This window comes from Penicillium psychrosexuale (genome assembly GCF_028828465.1).
Source record: "Penicillium psychrosexuale strain IBT 29551 chromosome Unknown utg000004l, whole genome shotgun sequence".
Taxonomy (NCBI): Eukaryota; Fungi; Ascomycota; class Eurotiomycetes; order Eurotiales; family Aspergillaceae; genus Penicillium; species Penicillium psychrosexuale.
The window spans coordinates 2,210,727-2,230,140 of NW_026643189.1; the positions used below are offsets into that span (position 1 = coordinate 2,210,727).

General features: G+C 47.2%; 8 protein-coding genes across 8 annotated transcripts; 3 read left to right on the top strand and 5 right to left on the bottom strand.

Moving 5' to 3' along the window:
- Nucleotides 1-2,234: 2,234 nt before the first annotated feature.
- On the bottom strand, nt 2,235-2,856 carry N7518_006659 (uncharacterized protein; the record flags this gene model as incomplete). Its single annotated transcript, XM_057187586.1, has 3 exons — nt 2,235-2,489; nt 2,543-2,611; nt 2,668-2,856. 3 exons carry the CDS (start codon nt 2,854-2,856, stop codon nt 2,235-2,237), a joined length of 513 nt encoding a protein of 170 aa, XP_057039289.1.
- A 202-nt stretch (nt 2,857-3,058) lies between these two features.
- On the top strand, nt 3,059-4,180 carry N7518_006660 (uncharacterized protein; the record flags this gene model as incomplete). Its single annotated transcript, XM_057187587.1, has 2 exons — nt 3,059-3,623; nt 3,678-4,180. 2 exons carry the CDS (start codon nt 3,059-3,061, stop codon nt 4,178-4,180), a joined length of 1,068 nt encoding a protein of 355 aa, XP_057039290.1.
- A 1,189-nt stretch (nt 4,181-5,369) lies between these two features.
- On the top strand, nt 5,370-6,440 carry N7518_006661 (uncharacterized protein; the record flags this gene model as incomplete). Its single annotated transcript, XM_057187588.1, has 1 exon — nt 5,370-6,440. One exon carries the CDS (start codon nt 5,370-5,372, stop codon nt 6,438-6,440), a length of 1,071 nt encoding a protein of 356 aa, XP_057039291.1.
- Nucleotides 6,441-6,618: 178 nt separating this feature from the next.
- N7518_006662 (DNA topoisomerase 3) lies at nt 6,619-8,793 on the bottom strand (the record flags this gene model as incomplete). Its single annotated transcript, XM_057187589.1, has 7 exons — nt 6,619-7,408; nt 7,458-7,594; nt 7,641-7,963; nt 8,012-8,181; nt 8,229-8,407; nt 8,458-8,658; nt 8,707-8,793. The coding sequence occupies 7 exons, from the start codon at nt 8,791-8,793 to the stop codon at nt 6,619-6,621; spliced, it is 1,887 nt and encodes a 628-aa protein (XP_057039292.1).
- A 258-nt stretch (nt 8,794-9,051) lies between these two features.
- Nucleotides 9,052-10,162, top strand: N7518_006663 (DUF1295 domain protein; the record flags this gene model as incomplete). The annotated part of the gene is made up of 2 exons (XM_057187590.1): nt 9,052-9,420; nt 9,476-10,162. The coding sequence occupies 2 exons, from the start codon at nt 9,052-9,054 to the stop codon at nt 10,160-10,162; spliced, it is 1,056 nt and encodes a 351-aa protein (XP_057039293.1).
- Nucleotides 10,163-11,381: 1,219 nt separating this feature from the next.
- Nucleotides 11,382-14,202, bottom strand: N7518_006664 (ATP-dependent metallopeptidase FtsH/Yme1/Tma family protein; the record flags this gene model as incomplete). Its single annotated transcript, XM_057187591.1, has 2 exons — nt 11,382-12,172; nt 12,231-14,202. The coding sequence occupies 2 exons, from the start codon at nt 14,200-14,202 to the stop codon at nt 11,382-11,384; spliced, it is 2,763 nt and encodes a 920-aa protein (XP_057039294.1).
- A 582-nt stretch (nt 14,203-14,784) lies between these two features.
- Nucleotides 14,785-17,727, bottom strand: atrR (transcription factor atrR; the record flags this gene model as incomplete). Its single annotated transcript, XM_057187592.1, has 7 exons — nt 14,785-15,496; nt 15,546-16,109; nt 16,169-16,344; nt 16,394-16,890; nt 16,942-17,303; nt 17,370-17,497; nt 17,551-17,727. The coding sequence occupies 7 exons, from the start codon at nt 17,725-17,727 to the stop codon at nt 14,785-14,787; spliced, it is 2,616 nt and encodes an 871-aa protein (XP_057039295.1).
- Nucleotides 17,728-18,766: 1,039 nt separating this feature from the next.
- On the bottom strand, nt 18,767-19,245 carry pam18 (putative mitochondrial DnaJ chaperone (Tim14); the record flags this gene model as incomplete). Its single annotated transcript, XM_057187593.1, has 4 exons — nt 18,767-18,905; nt 18,958-19,011; nt 19,069-19,142; nt 19,195-19,245. 4 exons carry the CDS (start codon nt 19,243-19,245, stop codon nt 18,767-18,769), a joined length of 318 nt encoding a protein of 105 aa, XP_057039296.1.
- Between the last annotated feature and the right edge of the window lie 169 nt (nt 19,246-19,414).

A 19,414-nucleotide genomic window follows, 5' to 3' on the forward strand; every position in this document is an offset into this window, starting at 1 on the left:
ACAGTGCAAGGATCAACTGCAAATGGAGACCTTTTGAGGTATGTTGCCTGTCGATCTTTCGTATACATCAGGGCGAGGATACCAGACAGGGAATTTGGCCATAGGATTCAAATATGCTCCACTCCGCACAGAACAAAGGGCCATGAGACAGTTGGTGGCGTCGAAGGGCGTTAAAGCATGCCAAGAGCGCCGTTAGATGGAATGAGCGCCACTTACATCAAACCTTGAAAAGGCTCTCTTTGGTGGCAGATAATGTGGGGTAATATAGACGAAGGCGTTAGGCCCGAACACGGAGGATGGCCTGCAGACCCTTCGGATATGAAGCGTTTCAGTCCGAAACTAGATTATATACCCTTGCAGTACCAGCTGTCCGGTAGTAATCATTTGATACTGGACTGTTATTATCCTCCAGGTTCATAACGTCTGCTTTTTTTTTGATATAGCTGCTTTCTGTCAATGGTTCTCTAGAGAATCCTCAACTCGTCGTCTCTTTGTAAACACATTAATCTCAAACCGAGGCTCTAAATAAACCTCTGCATAAATCATGCCCACTTTCAAGTTTCCTTGAGCATTTCTAGTCCGGAATAAGATAGGCTCTAGTTATGCACAATAGATCAACAGCGCGATGGTCTGATGGTATATCACATTGGACTAATTGCCCAACCCGAAGCATCGGAAGTAAAGAGGTACATAAGTAGAAGGACACATATTAATTCTTGGCTATTACTGTGTATCGCATTGCCGGATCCACTAAGTATCGATTTAGAAGTACGACAAAGCCGTTGTTTCAGCCTGTTTCGCCAATTCACAAGTCTAAACGGTAGCTCGTAAATAAGGGTGCAATATGACCTCTGCAAGTGATTAATGGAAGGGATATAATTTTACCGAACGGAAAAAGCGCAGGCTGATCCCCCGTGTTCTAGTAGGGTACGAAGACCCATAAATAGATAGCATCAACGTTATATTGATACAGAGGAATGATACCTGCTGCCGATGTGAGAAATGCACAATATTAGGGATACTTCCTAGCCAATTTAACGAGTACCTAGTCATACCCAGCTTCTCACATGAAACTATTGGAGGAAGACCGTAAGTTGGTTGATGGAAGGGAACATTTTCAAACTCTATATGTAGAGAGGAGAGAAATCAATGTGATTTATTCTAAAATGAAACTGAGTAGTTATATCAGCCACTAACTATATCATAAAGTGAATGAAGCAAAAAAAACAAACTCCGATGGGGGGATTCGAACCCCCGTTAGTGCTGTTCAATGTCCTAAAGAGGAACTTGAAAGAGCACAGTGATAACCCCTACACTACATCGGAATGTTATACGAATTTCAGCAATCGAGGTATACTTATCCCAACTTTGATTGATATCACCATAGGTTTCCAGTGAGAAATCCTATATTTTACTACAATGAAAAAATCCAGAAAGGAGTAATAGCGTGCGCATAATGGGTATGAAGACCTCGTGTCACTTATCAATTATTTGTATAAAAATAACGATCAACAGGCGTGCAGAAGAAAAATTGGAAACCAAAAAAAAGGCATGAAAAAAAGAAGTTCTCCGATGGGGGGATTCGAACCCCCGTTAGTGCTGTGAAAGAGCACAGTGATAACCCCTACACTACATCGGACTGTTGTACAGATATTTCCATATTATGCTTTACTAACTATATCGCAAGGGTAGGTAGTAGCGAAATCCGTCAAAAGCAGTACAAAAGATACCAAAAAAAGACATAATGTCATAAATCAGATATTGTAGCCGGGATTATATCGCTAGATAAGCATTATAAGGGATATAGGGTGCGTAGGTTGTCGCTTATAGAGTTGAAAGATGAAAAAGAGAGCGTACGGTTCAAGAGCACTATTCAATGAGAGTTTTATGCCCCGGTGGCATATGTCATATTGAGCTTATTCAGATCATCTGCATTTTTAGCATGAAACTTGACAGGTGCAAAGAGCCGGTTTCGCACTAGACGGTGTCTAGGATAAATAAAACATGTCAATCCTACAGAGTCCAGATGAAGTAGAAGACATAATTTCCATTATAGGAAGTCCTAGTGAATCTCCAGCTCGTACTGTCGGCACAATAGCCATGAGATTGAATGATAATTCCACTTCATTGATGGTAAAAACCCGGGAGCTCAAGGAATACGCGGCAATTCTCAACAAAGACATAAAAATAGGCAGAGCCGGACTTTGCTGTGCCATAGGCTTCTCATCATAGTCCTAATCATAGTCCTCATCGTCCTCCTCGTCATTGTCTTCATAGTCCTCATCATCATCGTCCTCATAATTGGGCTCCTCGTCATCCTCATTGTCGTCCTCATCATGGTCGTCCTCTTCAGCCTCCTGCGTGGAGTTGTACCACTGAATAGCCGCATCTTCCTGGACCTGTGTCAATTGTCCTGAGCCATTCGTTGCGACCTGAAGACCATGTCTCATAGTGTATTGGTAAAGACTGGCGATTGTAGAGGTAGGGGCCTGCATTTAATTAATAACCACCTAGGGGAGCATCAGTATAGAAGACCACTGACATGTCCACAGCTCGGTACACAATGATGAAAGACCTTGCCATGGCACACAACGATTTGACCAGTAGAGTTCTATTCACGCAATTAGAAACATTTTCCGAAGTTGATTCTCCTTCATAGAGACTTACGATCATGTACGGTGGGAGCTTCAGCTCCAGGGCCTCGGTCTTGAGGAGGTGCTCTCTGTACGTATTGCAGCTTCGCAAAAAGACAGGACAGTTATAACTATCCAGTAAGAGATTAGGAGGATGCATTTTGAAATCTGCTTCAATCTCAGAGTTCTTTTCTGATGGAAGGGAGGATGAAGAGGGAAACATTGAGGAGAAAAGTTGAAATGTTCTGCGCAGCTCCTTCCTTGCCGACTACGATCTTTCCCTCTTCGACATCCTCTCTTTCTCTTTCTCTTTCTCCTTCTGCATCATCCTCCATCCTCCATCTGTTTTCTTTTTTTTCTTTTTGAGACTCCATCTTCAAACAGCTTGACTCTACTCTTGTTGCTCCCCAACTTTCCCAGCCAACATGGGCTTCTTGTTCGCAAGCCCGAGTGATGTGACGCTCATTGTCATTGAAGAGTCGAGCGAGGACGACGACCACCAAACCAAGACAGCCCTATTCCACGTTGATCGTTCCAAATTGATTGAGAGCAGTGACTACTTTCAGAGAATGTTCTCATGTCGGTGGGAAAAACCCGGGAACCACAAGCCCACTCTCAGAGGTGACACGATCAAAGGCATGGAGGTGATACTTGGGTCGATTCATGGAGTCGAGATCGAGCCAGAGTTTGTCACTATTGCAGATGTCTGGTACACAATCAAGGCCTGCAACAAGTACCTGCTGGATCCTAAGAAGCTGATGGGCTGGTTTGCACGCTGGATCAAACATATTGACGATAAACAACCTGAAATATGGGAAGACTATGATTTCAACCGCCAGCTACTGCTACCTTGCCATTTCTTTGATCACGCAGAGGCTTTCCAGCATATTACAAGAAGACTCGTCTACAACGCCCCAGGCCATATCACAGAAATGGCCCCGACAGACTCACCATCATTCGAGCCGATGCATATGCCCGCTATCGTCATACGTAAGTTGATACCAGTCACACTTTTAAGATCAAAGGATGCTAACTCGCAAAAAGAGCAACTAAACATAGCTAGAGGGCGGCTCCGAACGGTTCTCCAAAGATCGCTTTTTGGAGATTTGAATATGATTCTCGATAAAGCTCATTGTGGCTGTGCAGCAGAAAGCATGTTTGCCTACTTTAGAGAATTACATCACATCAGGGTCAAGCCGCTGGATGGTGACATATACAAGAATTGTGTCAGTGATATTCTACATCGACTGGCAAACTTCAATGAGGATAATATGGCAAACAGGAAGCCATCGGTGCAGAGATGCGTGGTATGCCCCTTCTCCTGGAAACGCACGGTGGAGTACGCACGAAAACTGGTCGATGGTTACTTTCATGGCCTATGTCTAGATTGCATGCAGAAACATCCAGACGAGGATTCTGAGTACTGGGATCTTCGTACCGCCAGATTGGTGTATGACCAAACTTGCCGCATTACCCACGGTGAGGCAACCTGGTTCTCCAGCTTCATGGGCCATCGCACCAAACGGCTATACCGCATGCGTTCCTGAGTGAACAGGAAGGGATGAATCTCGACTTTTTTCCGTGACGTTACTGATCATCTACCCGGGATTTTGCTGAGCAATCTTACGCCCATTTCTCTTTCTTTCAATTGACATCCACCCTTTCCTGAGTCTTGCAACTATGTTTATGGCAAATTCCAATTTCTCAATCGGCGGCAGATACTCACAATATTAGCTACCCTTGAGCCATGAACCGGTGAATGCATGTTTTATCGTTTTGTTTAGAGTAATAATTTGACTGTTATTTGCCATTAAAATCTATTTCTCTAGACCGTATCTTTCAATTCTATATGCGACACCTACATGCCACGTGTTACCCTACAATATTTATCTTAGACACCAGTGATAAAACAGTCAAGTTTGAAAGAACCTGTAAGATGAGTGCGAAAACGGCTCTTTGCATCTATCAAGCAGGTTTCATGCTAAATATGCAGATGACCAATATGGCTAACTGCGTAAGAATTGTCATTGAAAGATTCACTCATACTTTTGTTATTGGCTTGATTTAGTAAGCTGCTAAGTATTCTATGGTATGAATATCTGCTTATGCTGGTTGAATAGAGAATCAAGATCGCCACTTAGACGCTAGAAGATTCATGTTTATATGTATAGAAACCAATGTGATAATAATGCTTTTGTTATTCGCTCTAAACTTCTCCCTATACCTTGAATACACCTACTCATTTCAATAGGACCAAAGAAATCCAGAGCCTATATTGGGGGGGAAACTGTCTAGCATTTTTCAGTCTCTTTGTGCTAGTATAAGTGGGTGATTTTCTTTAAGCTCATTGTGGTCAGACAAAGATCTGATTATTTTAGAAAATATGAGGTTCAGCTTAATACTATTAAATATCTAATGATAATTTAATGTAACCTATAACTACGGTGAGATTAAAATGGGAATTTATTCAAAAGACAGCTAAATATACAAACGGACAAACAAAGAAACGATCAAGCTAGGCATGTTGTAACTCCCAAACAGTTGGTGGATGTTCATTCAAGGTTGAATTCCTGGCAAACACTGGTCATTAAGCGTGAATAGAACAAAGAGTTGCATATTCATTGTTGCATTTTTGCCTTCTTCATGGTATATTACTTCCCAAGAGATCGAGAAAGACGGAGATTCCTTTGAGTCTCTTGAACACTATCATATTGATCCGATATAGAAATCACAAACATGTTCGACCAACTGGTATTGGGAGCCGTTTTTGCTGGCCTCAGCAGCATTGGCATTTGGCATTCTGTTCCGCTGACCGGAGTCACTCCTTCTAACTCTTTCTTTTGGCGCAGTCTTAGCTCCCTGGAAATTGCGTTTTCCGTTCACGAGTTACGCAAAGTCCATCCTTTGCTTTTCCCCTATGACGACGCAATCTCAGAACACGACCTCCTTCTACAACTTTCCCTCGATGCTCAACAGTATGAAAATGCCAGGCTGGCCCTGGAACACTCAGCTGAAGCTGTATCACTCCATGTCAATACCCCAGGAGTTACAGCAACAATGTTACTCCCGAGTGCCACAGCGATGCCAACGTCGGGCTATTTGAACGATATCTGGGCAAATGAGCATAGCTACGAGGAGCTGCAACAGTTCCACCCAGCCCAGAACAACACGCTATATTTCACCGTCATGGCTACTCTCGTTTTGGTTATCCTCACAGTGCAGATAATGGGCTTTGGGATGACGAATAACATCAAGCAGCACGTCGAGGACCTGCAATACGATTATTTTGACCGAATGAGCGGCGTGCAAGTGCAATTCGACACTCTGATGTTAGAGATTCGACAGTTCCGAAGGGAAAATGAACAAGTACGGCCTGTTTTCGTTCACCTGGCGGAGGCTATCACAAACTCCTCGGCCGACCTCCAACATTGTTTGTTACATATTGTTGGGATGATGGAAGACAAATACACGTCGGGGATGATTACCATTGAATCCAAGTTGGATGAGGTCAGTCAACAACACCGCGATCTGATGAGAAATACTGAAAGTTTCCCTCAGATTCCGAGACAATTAGCTTGGCTTAACATACTGATGGCGAAGAACATGTCCAACGACCTACCCGAAGGTGCACACATGGACCAGCCTGATTTGGATCTAAGCAAGAGCCCTAGCATCGAGCAGATCAATGGAGCTCGCAACGCCGCAGGGCAACCCAACGGGATTTCCAACTCTGAGGGAAGTCCAGTTCTTCAGAATGGGAAAAGGAGGACTAGTTCAGTGCAATGGTCAGGATTGGGGCTGACCTAGGACATGTGAAGATTTATTTCGTATCTGTATAACAGGGGATTTTATTTGCTTCTCCTTTTTATTTTTGGATGTATGATTGAGTCAGCGTCAAGTGGTTGGGATAGAAAAGTTTAATCAGTTGGATATTTCATTATGAATCTATATGACGCCTTCTGTAACTTTTGTAAGCGACTGACAATCATGACGCTGTTTCTTCACCAAGATACTTGCGACAGGCAGTCTTCAGCATATTGATGCGCCTCTGTGTGTGAATGAAGACCTCTCGGTACATGTCCAGACTCTGCTGGACGACCTCCTGTCGGGTCTTAGTGCCTGAGCAGATCTCAAGCATTCTCAATTCCATTTCCTTGCGAAGGAACGGCTTGCTGAGAGACACACTATTAGGGAGACCCTCAACAACATTGTCATACCCCTCCACAAGGGCAACACCTAAACGGGTCGGAATGAATTCCTGCACTGAGGTACGCCCACTGCCCCGTTGGTTGATGGCGACGTATTCACGTTCTTTGATCTTGGCAATATGCTCCGCCATCGTGGCATCTGTACCAATCCCGTTGGCATCCATCAGGCCAATGAGCTCGGGCTCAGTCAGATAGTTTGGAGCAGTTGTTTTGCCTTCGAAGATATTGGCTTCTGTGGGCTCAAAGAGCTCCCCTAGTTCAAAATTGGGAAGCTGCTGGCTGCTTTCCCACTTATCGTAGACGTATACATCCAAGTAGTTTCTCTCCAGCACGATAAGGCCATTGGTGTGGAAGAATTCGTCGCCATATTGGATTTCAATTTCTGTGCTCTGGCCCTTCGCGTCATCAGAACAGCAGGCGAGGAATCGACGGGCAACAAATTCATAGACCTTCTTCTCATTGGCATTCAACTGGTTTGGTGCAACCCAGGTGACAGGATGAATTGGTGGATGGGCTTTGTCATTGTGGCGGCCAGAGCGAGGAGTCCTGAACTTGCCATCAATAAGTCTAGATAGGCATTAGTCTTGTATATGAAACGCAAGTCCAATAAGCTTACTCTCGAGCGTATTGGCCCCATGACTCGTCGGGGTATTGCTTTTCGACCAATTTCTTCAGATCGATCGCTTTGTCAAACTGGTCCGTCTCGGTTCTGGGATAGCTGATGAATCCCTTGGTGTAAAGTCCTTCTGCTACCTTTGAACATGTTAGATATCATCCACTATGAAAATGGGTTTCCTACCTTCATGATAGTCTGACTGTCCAAACGAAGAAATCGACTGCCCATCATCTGCAGGTCTACCGTAGTCAAGGGTAGCGGTCGCCATTTGCTTGTAGGCTTCTGGTTCACTTTCGTGACTTTGGCTTGCTTTGCAGCCAAACATCGCTCTAACATCATCGTCACAACTGCTCGGTCAAATAAATGTACCCGCTTCCAGAGAAAGTTGACCTTCTTGCTTTCCCGGCTGAGTATGACCTTGATGCCCCAGAATACTTCTGATATGAAATTTTGGACTCTCAAGTATCGATCGACAACGAACCCCAAAGTAGGAAATTGGCAGGATCCTAACTTGTTAATTCACTTGCTTATATCTATGACGACCGACAGCTTACCATAGCTAATGACTTTTTCCTTCAAGGCTGCCACCACTGTTTGTAGTTGTAGAGTCTGTAGGCGGGTGAATGCAGCGCCGATTCGAAGATCTAGTTCGATCCTGGCAGACACAGCACTGGCCTGATATTCGTCGAGATTGACTGGTTCTAGAGCAGCCCGACGAACATGTCTATCCTCGGATCAGTTTCAGTAGACACCAAAATCAACATTACTTACGCTCTTTCTGTGTTGCTGAACTTGGCTCGCTTAACCTCGATCCGGGCATTTCCTGCTTTTGCCTGATTGCGGACCTCAGAACCGATATGCTCACCTTCGCGATCACAATCCGTCCAAATAAACAGGGCTTTAGAGTATTTAGCTTGATTCCGGATGTTATCCGCAATTGGTAGTTTATCCTAGTGAAGATATCAGCATGCAGTCTGGACAGCTGCTGGAATTTGCTCACCTTATCAACAGTCTCTTCCACAGGGGCCTCGAAGAGTGACCCTGGAGGACAGGACATCCAGCCTTTGTACTGACGGTCAAAGTCCAAGCCAGTCAGATGGCCGACTACGCTGGTCATAGTGACCGAGCAGTTGCCCCAGGCACCACCAAAATCAAAATCAAACTCATAGTTCTTCACGTATTTATTCCCGCGAATCGCATGCTATGCTCGATGTTAGCTAAATCCAGAAATCTTTAAGAGGAAACCCACTGTTTGAAAAGCACCTCCCGATAAGTGAGTGGCCACTGCGCGAGCAATGGCAGGTTTCTCAGCCACACATAGGATTTTGCGAGCCATGACGAGCCCCAATCTAGATCACATGGGGTTCATAGTGATGGTGGTCTTAGTGTCCTGACGTCGATCACATCTTGTTCTGGATGAGAAGAGACGAGATGCCTGAGACGCGCTGTGCTGCCTGAGGCATATATTCCCTTTTAGGCACGCTATTCCTAATCGGGGCAATTACTGGCCACTTACCCGTCCAACTCCACCTGAGCAAACGCTTTTGTTTCCCTTTCTCCTCTGCGACATTTTGTTCCCATATATAGTACGACAATGGCATCTTTACCACTTCCCCGTGTGGACTCCCTTTTGGATTATACCTCGTTTCATCTCACCGTTCTCCCCTACTTGACCCAGCTGCAATGGCTACCCGGAAGCTTGCGCGAAGCTGGTTCCGATGTGTATAGCTTGCGAGCTGTCTATCTAGCTACCAACCCTCTGGTCTCTGCGCTTGCCTTCTGTGGAACTCTGGCTGGTCTGTTTTTCATCGCAGCCGAGATCAACCGGAACTATTCTCAAGTAGACCGGTTTTGGAGCATTCTCCCCGCGCTGTATAACGTGCATTTCGCCCTCTGGGCTCGTTTGTCCGGCATCCAGACACAGACTGTGGATACAATCGCCGTCATCAGTGTTATCTGGGGTGTAAGTTGGCTATTTCTCCGAGTCTCTGCATCTACTAACTCGACTGACGGTATAGGCTCGCTTGACTTTCAACTACTGGCGCAAAGGAGGATATTCGATTGGCTCGGAAGATTACCGCTGGCAGATCGTGCGCTCTAAAGTGAACAATAATTTTGTCTTCATGATCTTCAACCTCGGATTCATTGCCGTGGCTCAGTCACTGCTGCTCCTTCTCATCACCGCTCCGACCTACATTTTTGTTGTTGCCGCATACAACCAGGGACCCGAGACCTTTGGCCTTGCTGACTTGGCATTCTCCCGTGCTACGTTTTTCTTCATCATCATTGAATTCTTCGCCGACGGGCAGCAGTGGAAGTTCCAGTCTGCCAAGAAGGAATACCAAACCAACGCGCGTATTCCCGAGCCTTACAAGGACCAGTTCTCTGCTGAAGACCTTGAGCGGGGCTTTGTTGTCAGCGGCCTATGGTCTTGGTCGCGACACCCCAACTTCGTTGCTGAGCAGGCCGTTTGGTTGACCATGTATTTGTGGTCCTGCTACCGCACCGAGACTTACTTCAACTGGACCGGTCTGGGCGCTTTGGGATATCTTGCTATCTTCCAGGGAAGTGTACGTCTAACTGAAAAGATCACCGCTGGAAAGTACCCCGAGTACAGCGACTACCAGGCCCGCGTTGGCAGGTTTATCCCTCGCTTGTCTGTCAAGGCAAAGAAGACTAAGAAGGCTAGCAAGAAAAGCACTTAATGTGTTGGTTGATATATAACCAGGGAATTGGAGAATCTATACCAGATTGATTGACATGTTTTTGCTGTGATTTTCTGCACTCGGCGTCTTACCTCAAACTATCGATTTTGACACAATGCAAACTATTTCAATCAATATGTTCAGGCACTAATCACTCATTGCAACAAATTGGAAATGTAAGATATATTTTGGGACTTCTTCAAGACATGTTTATGCAGCACAATTCTTCGTGTAGCGAGCAGCTTGCATGCGACAGGCCTGTTCTGCTTCGATCATCGAGAATAGTCCTCTGAAAGTGCTTCTTGCAGCATTCATTCTCTCTTTATCATCGAATTTCCCCACCGCTCAGAGACCCAAGACTCCGACTCCGGACCAAGATGGACTGGCATCGTAGCCATTCGTTAGTCTGATCCTCTCAAGTGGATGGGGTTCTTCCCACGGCCATTGTCTTTTCCCCCGTCGCCACCGTCTTTCTCTCCGTGGTTACATTGGAATGTTCGGCTGCACAACGCCATCTTCTCTATGTATTCTTTCAGTGACGCGCACTTGTCATACCTGATACCTATGATAGCGTTGGCCCTTGACTAAACGCATCTTCATGGGAACATCTCTATCGTATACCCTTTCCAGAACTGCTATGCTGTCCCGTACACAGAATGCTTCTAGAGCATACACAATGAGACGTTGTTGAAAATCATCATCCAATTTTAGACATACCTCAAAGGGAATAATTGAAGACATAAAGCGTATAAAGCGCAATAAATACGCATGCTTTGAGTATGGCATTGCTATCAATGGAGATTTAGATAACTTAATAGCCAATATGTCTAATGCAACGTTATTCGGTGAGTTTTACGATAGTGGTTCAACAGTATCTACACGTAAAAGACATCCAATCTAAGACATGTTTCCAAATAACTCCATATTATACACTCAGTTCAAGTTGTACATATCCAGTTAGACACGGATATGGACAGGGGTAACAAATGAGAGAAAATAAAAAAAAGACGATCTTCTTATTGAGTACAACGGGAGGAATGGGAGAAAGGGGTTGTAGTCGAGAGTCGACATATAAGAGGACACGGGAGAGGAGAAGAAACCGGGGATGCAATGGATAAATACAAAAAGAAGAGAGGCTACAGTGATATCATGTCTCCCAAAATTGGACCAAAACCAAACCGAAGCACAGGAATGCAAAGAAACACAATTCCTCCATAATCTATGGAGGAGGAATAGGTGTCTCGTCCCGGCCGTTGTTACCAGAAGTTTCTTCGGGGCTCTGGTGGTCCGATGGGGCAATGGTTTGGCCGCCTGTGCCATCGAAGTACTTGGCGAACTCGCCAGACTCGGGGTAGGGGCGCGGGCCAAGAAGACGAATGAGGTCATCACGTCCAAGAACCTCTTTAGAAAGAAGCTCCTCGGCAACAATACCAAGCTCCGTCCGCTTCTCGGTCAGGAGGTCGCGGCACTGCTTGTGAGCCTCGTCGATGATACGGCGCACCTCCAGATCAATAGAGCGGGCAGTGTCCTCGGAGAAGGGCTTGTGAAGTTGCTGCTGTGCGTCATCCTCGTAGTAGATGAAACCAAGCTTGGACGACATGCCAAACTTAGTTACCATGGCAGTAGCCATGCGGGTGACCTTGTTGAAATCATCACTAGCACCGCTGGTCACGGAATCGAAGTGCAACTCTTCGCTGACACGACCACCTAGAGTCATAGCCATGCGGTCCATCATCTGGTTGACGTTCATCAGATATGTGTCGCCGCCAGCTGGCAGGTATTGGGCATATCCCAGTGCGCCTTGTCCGCGAGGAATGATCGAAACCTTCAGCAGCGGATCAGCCCACTTGAAGTACCAACCACAGATAGCATGGCCAGCCTCGTGGTAGGCGACGGTCCGCTTCTCCTCAGGGGAGAGCACAAGAGACTTCTTTTCCAATCCACCAACAACCCGTTCGATGGCTTGCTCGAAATGTCTCATGACAACCTTGTCGGCATTTTCACGGGCAGCTATAGGGAGAAATTGTTAGCTTTGATGAATACGGAGAAATTATGCATAAGAACTTACCAACAAGAGCTGCCTCGTTCACGCAGTTGGCGATATCAGCACCAGCGAAGCCAGGAGTCAGAGCGGCAAGTCTGCCCTCCATGTACTCCAAGTTCTCGTCGGTGACAATCTTCTTCAAGTAAACACGGAAGATCTGTTTACGACCATCCATGGTAGGTCGGTCAATGGAGATGTGTCGGTCAAATCGTCCGGGACGCATGAGCGCCTTGTCGAGAACATCCGGTCGGTTGGTACCAGCCAAGACAACCACTTGCTCAGAGGTATTGAAACCATCCATCTCAGTGAGAATCTGGTTGAGAGTGCTTTCACGTTCATCGTTTCCACCACCAACGTTCGACTTTGCTCGGGACTTTCCAATCGCATCGATTTCATCAATGAAGATGATGCAGGGGGTATTCTTCCGGGCAGTTGCGAAGAGATCGCGGACACGAGAGGGGCCGACACCGACAAACATTTCGACAAACTCAGAACCACTGACACTGTAGAAAGGCACGCCGGATTCACCAGCAGTGGCCTTAGCAAGCAATGTCTTACCAGTACCGGGGGGACCTGAGAGAATGGCACCACGAGGAATCTTTGCACCCAACTTCTCGAACCGCTCGGGTTGCTGGAGGAAGCTAACGAATTCCATGATTTCAACCTTGGCTTCGTCCATACCCGCAACGTCAGAGAACTTGATCTTGATATCGGTCTCGTGGTTGAAGCGTTTGGCACGGCTCTTTCCGATGCCAAAGATTCCACTTTGGCCGCCGGCGCCGCCACCAGCACGTCGAGACATCCAGAAAACACCACCAAGGAAGAGGATTGTAGGAGCCAATGACATCAAGACGCCGCCCCATGGGGTTTCATCGTGATAGGCGACAGGAATACGTTCATGTGAGGGAATACCGAGTTCACGCTGAGCTGCGTCGATCTTCATTTCGAAGCTGTCGACAGAACCAATACTAAAGTAGACATAGGAGGCAGGCTGACCATTTGAATCTGCTTGAGCGGCAGCTTCGCGGTTGAGATCGACCCGAACCTTGGTGTGGTTCAGGACGGTCAATTTATCCACGAGGCCCTTCTCGAGGTAGTTCGCCCGGAATTCTTGCCAAGTGATTTCTCTACCCGCACTATCACCGGGGAAAAAGCTGCGGTAGGCGTAGTATGTGACGAGAGCGGTAACGAAGAACGAAACGGGATCAAAGCGGAACTCGAGAACCTTGCCCATGTTCGGCGGCACCTTGCCCTTCTTGTCACCCTGTTGCTTCTTCTTCTCTTGCTCCTTCTCGGAATCTTGCTTTTCCTTGGTATCCTTTTCCTTCTTAGGATCCTTGGGATCCTTGGGATCGTTTGGCGGTTGTGCGTTGGATTGCTGTTCGCCACCCTTCGCCGGTTGCTGTCCTTGTTGATCCTGCTCTGAATCCTTATTGAAGTGGACGCTGGATTCTTCGTCACGTTTGGCCATATCACTGCGCTTTTCAGCGGGGGTGCGCAAGTCCGCGATACCGCGCTTTGCGTTTTGTGCTTGTTTAGCCAGACGCTCATCAACATCGTAAGTTGAGACTTGCCACAAGAATCGCGACATCTTGATACGATCCATTAATGTCGGTTCTTGATTCGGATCGATATACGCCCTGACTTCCGGTAACAGTCCATTTTTCATGATGTAGTTTCGAATATTGGTACGTCGGTCCACATCCATATCTTCAAGCCAGTCATCCACCATTTTCAATTCAGCGTCGGTCAGAAGTGACCTCGGGTTTTTTGTTTGGTGGTCATTGTTGCGGCCATCTGGTGTATTGTCCCGGCCGTTGTCGTTGGGTGGTGTGGGACCTTGCGTGGCGTAGGTTCTAGCGCGGCTTGATAAACCCAGAGGTGAAGGTCTTGACGGGCGCACACGCATAGAAGCCAGCCCCGTGCGACCGGTTGAATCCGCGGCTTTCCTCAAGTAGCGAGCGAGATTGCCTGGCCGTCGGAGCAGAGTAGCCATGGTCGAGGAATGGGAGCCCCGAGGGCTGCGAGGGCGGGGGTAAAAGGTGGTCAATCGAGTTGAAAGGTAATGGATGTTATCAACAATCCATCAAGATTAGGCGTGAGAGAAGGAATTGAGCTGAGAGTTGAGAAGCTCTAAGGCATCCAGGTCCGAGGTGACGCCGTGTGGTTCCTTCCAGTCGGTTCTAAAATTTCGCCGATCCGGCTGAGTCATCGGAAGCACGGAGGAATTAACTAGCTTAAAGCCGTGATTATGTTGTACTTTAACGCCGTCGTTTATGAATTCCGTTATTGAATTAGATTGTCTAAGGTTGATTTGGATTGGAGACCTGTCTGTACATAGTCCTATAAATAAGGCCAACCCTTGCGCCATTTGCTGCGTAATGGAAACCCATAATTATCCTGGTCACTCCATAAGAGACCTCGGGGATGGTTTCGAAATAAGAAGAGGAGCGCTTCATTATACAAGAGGTGTGGAGATGCTTTAGTGTGGAGAGATAGCACCGGAAACAATAATACCACCATCATGAGCTACATAAGAGATAGATGAAGGTGACTTTAGTCAATCATACAGTCATCATCACTGCCCAGGCAGTGGCCCACCGGGACCAGCTCCTTCAAAAGCAGGAAAGTTGGTGGACATATCCGCCCAATCCCACTCGATTGTCATTGGCATTTGCCAGAGATCTTGTGGGACAAATGGCTGCTGGAATGGTGCCATGCCGGGGCTGGCACTGAATGGGTGTTGGTCGGAGAATCCAATATTGGGCATTTGATCAGGACTCAGCATGTCTGAGAACTCCTGTCCAATGCCAGGCATGGGATGAACATTGCTTAGGAGGTCAGTGGGGAGACTACTTGTTGGGGGCATTGCAGTCCCCGGGAATGGCCCTCCTGTGCCGGGCGAGGGGGCGGCAGCCGTAGGGTTGGTAAACACGGAGGGAGAGAAGGATGTAGAGGTAGGTGGTTGTTGTGTTCGTTTGGCCGAGGGTGAGTTTGTCGACTGTTCTTCGGCTGCGCCTGCAGAGTCTTCTGCATTCTTGCGTTTCTTTCGCGAATGAGACTCTTTTTCGGTTTTATCCAAGACCACCTTGGCAATTCTCTCGAATTCACCGCAAAGGCCTAGCATACGCTTGATGCTGCCGTTTGATTCGTCGGACACCAGGGTGGAAAGGAAGCTGACTACCACGCTCATTAATTTAACATCGGATCGAGCACGAGCATCGGTGGGATTCTGGAGGATGTTGGCGAAAAGAGTTACGAGGGCAGACACCGGGTAGTAGAGAATCAGCCTGGTATCGAGTTAGCAACTATTCTTTTTCACAATTCTCTGAAACGTACCAAACACAAGCAAAGTCTCCTTGTGGGATATACTTGATTAGATTAATCGATGCTCTGGCAGCAGTGACACACAAAACTGCCGACAAGAATACCCTAGGGTTCAAGGGCCGTGCATTTAAGCCTTGTATGGCATAGTTGGACAGACGGCTTGTCCAATACCCGTGATGAACCGACATCCGATGAATGGTGGTCAGGCAATTGTAGTAGGCAAAATGTAGAACAACCATGTGGATGATGAGGGGGGTGTGGGTGGCTTGAATGTCGTATTCGGGGCGGAAGTCGATAGGAATGCTGTCTTTCCAGTCTTCCAGCTCTTTGTCAAGTTCACCGATTGTATTGAGCAATTCGCCGTCTGATTGTTTCGATGCTTTGGCAGAATAAAGTCGCTTGTATACTCTGCTTTCAATTGTGGCAAATTCACACAATGACCGGAATAGGTTGAACTTGCTTCTACCATCAGATAGTGGCACATTTCCAACATTGTCTGGCGGATCTTCGCTCGGTAGCTCGACATTCATGTCATCGTCATCTTGTACTGGAGGTCGACCAGAGCGTAGACAAATGCTAAGGAATTGGTCAGTATTGGAGATAAAGGTATTCGGGGGACGGAAAGCAGCTCATACTCTTTGTCAAGAAGATAGGCGATCCAGAAGACTCTCTTCCGCTGCTCAACTTCAACTACGTTGAGGCCAAAGCCAGAGCCGCGTTTGTGTAGACCAATGCTGTGGGAAAGTCGAATCGCCGCAGCGACTAGAAAGAAAGCAGGCTGTGGGTTAGGGGTTCCTTGAAGAAAGAGTGACTAGAGGAGTATGTTAGACAAAGCCACCAATACGAGTAGGACACTTTACCATGCCCAATAGCGCTTGTACACTCAAAAGATCGGTGTTGCGCATTGTGAGCTCGGTCAAAACTCCCATGGCGTTCTTCAAATAAAGCCAAGCTCTTTTATCCTCTTCGTGTGGCACCAAATTACTCATAATCCGCAGCCTATGAGAAATCGCCAGGACAACATTTATACTTGCCCACCAGCCCGAGCCCTCGTAGGGGTCGCGGGAGTATTGCCGCTCCACCAAGTGCATGAATGTCGCTTCGTGGAACAGTGGGAACATGCAATTGAAGTTTTCAAAGAAGTCCTTGAACAGAGAAAGAGCTTCTTCCTTTGGCGGGAGAGGTTTGAACACACGCCTTGCGAAAATATCGCTGAAGATCTCGGGCTTCCAGTACATCCATTTATTGTCATCGACATATGCTGACGAAATCATGTCTTGGAAGGATGTATCGCCGGTTTTCTCATTGACCCATTGAATACCCTTGGGAGAGAATATGGAGAATCCAGATGACGATCCTGTGAGAATGTTAGCAAACTAGCCCAGAACAGTTGCACGAAAAAGCCTACCAATATACCGAGTTTCCCCGCAGTTGTTCGTCACCAAAGAACACATCATATCCGACAGTGCCTCAACTTCGGTCTCCGACTTTTGCGACTCTGGTGATGTAGCGGCTGTCTGAGGGCTGGAGTTGGATTCCATACGAGGGGTGGTTTGGTGGGAGCTTGGGGCTTGTTGGGCTGCAGCTGCTTGAGCCATGAACATGCTGGAGCTTTTCGTTGCGTTCAACGCATTCGTTCGATCCGCTAGCCGTTTCTCCAATGTTCCGAGATCTGTCTTGCCGCCATCGTCTTCTGACAGAAGACCCGACAAACGCAACAACGACTCCATCCGACCCAGTCGGTTTTCAAGACCTTCGATGTATTTCGCTCTATGCAAGAAATCCCCAAGTCAGATATAGAACCCCATATGCAATGAAGTATACAAGTATACATACCCTTTAGGAGGATTCCGCTTCTTCTCCACTTGTGTGAAGATGCATTCCGTTTTGTAGTTAATGCAGTGGGAGCATTTTGGCATTTTTCCATCGCATTTAATTTTCTTCTTCCGACACATATCGCACGCCTGTTTGCTCATTAGGGGTGTTCTCGATATCCGTAACGGGTAATGATCCTCACTCTCGCGATCCTCCGTCTCTTCGCATCGTTGGTCTCGTCCCCCGCGCCTAATGACGAATCATCGTACATAGATCCCGCCTGCATCTGAGAATGATCGTAGCTGAATAGCTGTGGTGTCTGGTTCATCATATTAGGCTGGTCGAAGCCCATGCCGTCGCCGTCCCCCAGGCCATCCATTTTGTGTTTTGAGGGGCCACGGAAACTCCGCGGAGTAGAAGTAATAGCGGTGATAAGTAACGGGTGATACTGCGGGGTGCTGTCTCTCGGCGCAAAGCTTTTTTGTTTCGCCCCTGAGAGAGGAGAGGGTGCGCTATAGATTATTGAAGTGAATGACGCATGCAAGGATGGGATCTTTTTTTCGAGGGAGTAGACAATGAAATCACTGGCACAATTACCCCAACCTTGGAAAGTTCGGGGCTTTAGGTAAGAAATGACTCAACCACACGTGAGAACAAGGATCTGTGTGAATCGATATGACTCCAACTGTGTCAGTAAGAGCACAAAATGCTCTACCGAGTTACGCTATACAAGTTGCTGCCTCGAAGATTATTTTGTGGCATGACGGAACCCCGAAACCCGACCGCCGAGCAGACGGTCGATTTCGTCCGATCCGGGGCTTGGGCTTCCGTTCAGTCTCTGGTAATCCACTCTCTGGTTGCGCCGATCAAGGCCTTTTTGCTATTTGTGTATCGTAATTATTCTTGGGAGGGTGTGTGGCGTTCTATATGGGGTAGGACGGATTCCGTATCCGGGCCTTGTAACCGGAGAGCAGCCCTACAACATACGTGTTTCTTAGCGTCCACCTAGGCAGTAGTTGACCTTATGGTTACCTACCGACTCTGTAGTTAGTTAACTACTCCAGGGCTTGGTTCTGGATGACTAAAACTCACCAAGAGCGACAATTTAGAGCTATGATCTGATATGATGCCGCGGATTGCCGGTTCTATGCTGGATATGTCGGATAGGTAGTAATAAAAGTACATTCAAGGAAGAGCGGCGATCTCGTAGGGATATGTGAAAACAGTACATATAATACAACAAGGTTCGTAAAGAGCAGTCCTGTTCCTCCGATCTTGTAAATGCCAAACCAACGCCACGCTATATGCCCAAAATACAATGACCAGTTTGTCAATGTCGAGACCTAAATTCGCTTTCCCATCGTGGCCCAAGGGTCCTTGCTGGAGAAGGGAGAAGTCAAAGTCGCACTGGCAAGGTCTCAAACATGTTTGTCGAGGAATTCCTTCGCCTCGTTAATTTTGGTGGCCAAGTATGGACTACCGCCGCGATCGGGGTGGTTGAGCAACATGAGCTGGCGGTGGTTCTTGCGGATCTTGTCTTTGGTCAAAGTTCGTTCACTGAGAGATACTGTCAGTTCTGGCACATCAAAGGTTTGTCACTAGCACTTACGCAAGTTGTAGAATCAGAGACGCTTCCCGACGGTTCATGCGCGGTTCGAATCCTCTGTAATACGTTAGTCAATATTCCATATGACCACAACCTGGCGAAATGTCCACGAACCCCTTATAGAATGCCTTTCCGGCAGCGTTCAATCCTCCTCTGGAGCGGCGGTAAGCGACCAGACCGGCGCGGCCCTGTAGACAATGAGTTAGTCCTGTGCTGCTAGCAAATCACTTTTTAACTCACCAGAAAGGCGGTTGTGGCAATGCCAAATCCAACAGCAAGAATAGAGGCCATTTTGTAGATCGAGATAGAGAGGTCGCGAAAACGAGATCAAGTCGGTTGGACCGGGGAATGAGCGAAGAGGCGCCGGGATAGAAAAGTCAGCGCGGGTGCCCCCAAAAGGGCTTAGCGTGGTCTGCTCCACCATTCAGGCCCGAAGCTACAGAAAAAGTTTCTTGCGACT